We start from the raw sequence: 4171 nt of genomic DNA on the forward strand, positions 1-4171 counted from the left end.
GTATATGGACATTTTGGACTTCTATATACATATCTACCAAAGAACACATTCCTCTCCAATTCTGACGGTTTTCAAAATGTATTCAACAACTTTTATTGAGCTTGAGGCCGTTTTTTAATGAAAAACTATTATGGAAAGACAACAATAATTTGAAAAAATGGTAGAAGTAATAGCTATTTCGGAAATCACCATATTTCCTTATCAGACTTCTTTCAGTGGGATTCGATCCAACGACCCCAGTTGACTCAGCCAGTTGCCTACGCACTGTGCTAAGATCGCCTTAATTCAAAATGTTACAAATCTGGAAAGTAGGTAGGTATTTGTCTATTGCGTTTTCAACATTTTAAACAAAAATTTAAGAATGTATGTATGTATGTATATGTATAGTACATGTAATTATAAATGAGTATAAATTAGAGCGCAAGTAAAATATTTAACTAAAATCAGACATTTGAAAATTTCTTCCATATATGTACATATAAGTAACTAAATACAATACACGCATTGCAATGTACATATGGGCATAACACAAAAAAAAATTAATAAACTACTTAAACTAATCAATATGACTACGTAGAATGAAGCTAACACTTCAAGTTGTCGCATTCCGATCAAGCACGCTGATTTCGTTTTGTACAAAAATTTCAGTTGGAGCTGTTTGCATTGCACGCTTCCGCACTCTCCCAAGCGATTTTCCATAACATAGCGAAGGATCCGGCTTTTTTGTAAGATTCATAATGCGATTAAGTAAGAATTCTTTATCTTTCGCCTCCAGATATATCATTTCTTTTAGTAACTTTACCATCAGACGACGGGCACGCGACTTGGCGCGTAAATAGTAAGCCAGCGCACTCATTATGACTAGCATTATGCCCACAGCAGCAGGGCGTATGAGCAACGTAAGAAGGCGCCATAGTGATTGATTATGGCGCAACTGTAGTACACCGTCTATGAATATTTGAAACATATAACCGGATTCGCGAAACGGACCACACTGCGCGCTCATGGGTAGCCTATAAAGATAATGAAGGGGGAATTACTGGTTATTCTACTAGAATACGTAATGCTAATTGTTATTAGCAAACGTACTGCGTCATAATGTAGCCCAGTGTCAAAATGACGCCCAACAGAGAGACAAAAGTGAAGACCAGGTAAAGCGTTTGTGTTTGTGCTGAACGCCAGATATTGCAGGTTGGTTTACATAGATTCAATAAAAGCGTCTTATTGATGTAGAATTTTAGGAACATTTTGCAAACAATAATCGCCACAAGCAATGGTGCGAATAGTAACCCCAACCACAGCAATGTTTGATTATAGACGAGACCCAAACTTTTTTGAGATATATCAAATTCGGGACCACCGAGCCAAGGCCAGTAAATTCTAGGATTCGCGATAATAAAGATTGTAATAAATATCAATACTCATTAAATCAAAAACTTCACTCCCCTCACCTGGACAGGAAAGCTCGCGTAACACAAATGAGTGGTATAATAAATAAACAAATGAAAGTGTCCATCACAACAAAGCGATACAATTCTTGTCCAATATGAGTCTCCCAGCACTGAAAATTATAAGGCACGTAAAGGATAGGCTAATATATTCCGAAAAAGCGCAATACTCACTTGACTATATTCTTTTGTTAGAAGAAAATATACCAAAACGCTTATAATAACCGCCTCCAGCATGAAATTTCTCAACAAGGCTATATGCAGAGTACGACGGGGTGAACGATAATCTTCCATTCTGAAATACATAAATACTCATTTTAATTGAAGCCATAAAAGAACTTAATCTTAAATCGTTTTACCTCGAAATCCATGATAAAACGGATTGCATTAGCAGCATTGTTAGATTTAGTATACCAGCCGTTGAGAGGGTTCTCCAGCCAGTGTCAGTTGAATCGAGTCGCTAACGGTGATTAACAAATTACAATGGTACTTCAAAGCTGATTGCGCTTACTATTTACCGTCAACAATATCCACACAGCAACTCCAGCACAGCCTATTATAGCAGCCACCAGCACATGTGCTATAAGACGAGAGCAAATAAACCAAATACGCCACCAAATAGTTAGATGTTTCTTGGTTTCAGTTCTTTCATTAAGTACCGCTTTAAATTCGGTAAAAATTGCCATGTGTTTTAGCTCAGCCGCCTTTCTATTGGATATACCAAAATCCCAAAAACAAAAGGTTTTAGGTGCGAGCATACCTCTAGCACTGCCAGCGGCTTGAATAAAACTGATGCGGTACACACGTGCCATTCTAGTGAAAGAAAATGATATAGAATAGATTTCCAATAACTAATTACAGTATCTACTTAGTGGAAATGACGACAAAAATTAGCAGGTAAAGCACCAACATTGTCATAAAATACGCATGTGGTAAACTGTAACGATTTAGAGCAGGATGTAGACGAAATGTTGCATTGCTGTACCCACTGTAAAATATGAGCGAGTTTTGCAGATATCCCTAAAACAAAATGTGTGTTAATAGATGGAAAAAAATGTAAACCATTTTTTAACCAATCACTTACCTCACCAGTAAGTACATTCATGATAAGCCCACTTTCACCTTCCCCATCACCACCCGTATAGTTTCCAGTTAATACTGTTTCATTAAGATACATTTCCTCGGTTGCTATTATGTTATAGAGTACTTGCGGAAATGTGATGAACGTGAAAACGCATACCAATACCAACACATTCAGCATTAGAAGCCAACGCAGAAACTTGAAAAAGGAGCTGACATTGCAGCCAAAGTGACCCTCGATTGTCTTCAGTTCATCATACCAAATTTCTAAGTTATGATTTATAAACGTTACGAGCTTCCAGCTCCTAAATAGAAAAGCTATGAAAGCATTGGTGAATAAATGGCACCAGCTGCAGCGTTGCTTTTCGCTGGCATGTTGCTCAATGGTGATGGCCAACTTTTGTTTAAGCATGCGTTTCACACAAAGTGGCTGCGGCAGCGCACGAAGTGTTTCTCTGTAATTTTTTGTAATTGCGTATGTATTTATAATAAAATGATAAACTAATTAAAACAAAACATACAGTCTATGTTGATGACTTAGTGCTGTGTCTTGCATGAGGCCATCGTGCTGTTCGATTTCCTGTGCTAACAATTCGACTTCATTCTCCGCATCCAAGCCATTAGTAGAGAGCAATTTTCCATCCACTTCGAAAAATTTACGTGAAGGCATGCGATATATAGTTTTTTCTCGTATACTATGTTTATCTCGGTCGAAGCGTGCCAAAGTCTGAGACCACCGACGCACCTTCATATATATATAAACACATACATATAGCATATAATGGACGCCATTAAGAACATACATTTTTTATGAAATTACCATATTTGTTGGTGTTGCACCGCGACTGAAACTACCAGACAGCACCGCCAGCGGTGAAGTTGGTCGCAGGTGATGTCGATGCCCACCGAAATTATTTATCAACTCTATGGACTCATCGCCACACTGTTCATCTGTGCCATCGCGACTGCCGCCACAATCGCTTTTCTTACTTTTATTGTCATCGTTGGCAACTGATGCACTGGCGGCGAAGATTCTGAGTTGTTGACCATTTCCAATGCTAGTGAGCAGATTTTGGCTACCTTCGAGTTGCGTAAATAAATCGCTTTGTGATGATGCCGTCGACGTAGTAATCACCTCAATGCGATCGAAATCTTCGCTGCTGTCGGAAACATAGATCCGATTTTTCATCCCGTAGCCCGACATTCGCTTAAGTTTTTATTTTTATTTGAAATATTTAAATCATTTTAATTAACTAAAATTAATAAAATAAATTAAACTAAATCAAACAAAGGAAAAAATTTAAATCAGCTGAAAATAGAGCTGGGATACTATCGATAGTATTGATAGTTGAAAACTGTCGCCTCTATCGATAGTTTTTGAAGACTATCGATGTCGGTGTTTAGCAAAACTTCACTATATTCTCTTCAAATCTCTACTCAACTTCATCGCTCGAGGCAATTTCAAGTAAAAGTAAAATTTTAAATATTCATACATAACAGGAAATCACAATTTATTTAGGTTTATCACAACACAGTCACCGAGAAAAAAGAATACTAGAAACGATTTTAAGTAACTAAAAACTTGCACCGAATTATATGTAAATTGAAATTTTGATGAAACTTTGTTGTACTTTTTATTTTTT

At 37.1% G+C, this 4171-nt stretch overlaps 1 protein-coding gene across 1 annotated transcript; it reads right to left on the reverse strand.

The window, feature by feature from the left end:
- Window positions 1–351: 351 nt before the first annotated feature.
- LOC118733510 (transmembrane channel-like protein 1) lies at window positions 352–3810 on the reverse strand. Its single transcript, XM_036462925.1, has 10 exons — window positions 3349–3810; window positions 3050–3273; window positions 2533–2983; window positions 2317–2468; window positions 1967–2261; window positions 1808–1908; window positions 1623–1743; window positions 1452–1561; window positions 1090–1380; window positions 352–1013 (listed from the first exon to the last, which is right to left on the reverse strand). Exons 1-10 carry the CDS (start codon window positions 3730–3732, stop codon window positions 593–595), a joined length of 2550 nt encoding a protein of 849 aa, XP_036318818.1. The 5' UTR covers window positions 3733–3810; the 3' UTR covers window positions 352–592.
- Between the last annotated feature and the right edge of the window lie 361 nt (window positions 3811–4171).

The sequence above is a fragment of the Rhagoletis pomonella genome, unplaced genomic scaffold (assembly GCF_013731165.1).
Source record: "Rhagoletis pomonella isolate Grant_MI unplaced genomic scaffold, Rhpom_1.0 Rhpom_scaffold_00002, whole genome shotgun sequence".
Lineage (NCBI taxonomy): Eukaryota > Metazoa > Arthropoda > Insecta > Diptera > Tephritidae > Rhagoletis > Rhagoletis pomonella.

What these genes read in the sequence shown, in the direction of transcription:
- LOC118733510 (XM_036462925.1), bottom strand. Translation starts at nt 3,732, where the DNA reads ATGTCGGGCTACGGGATGAAAAATCGGATCTATGTTTCCGACAGCAGC. An exon ending in CTGTGTGGATATTGTTGACG is followed by an intron (nt 1,909 to 1,966) that starts GTAAATAGTAAG and finishes AATCACCGTTAG; the next exon opens with CGACTCGATTCAACTGACAC. An exon ending in GTTTTATCATGGATTTCGAG is followed by an intron (nt 1,744 to 1,807) that starts GTAAAACGATTT and finishes TATGTATTTCAG; the next exon opens with AATGGAAGATTATCGTTCAC.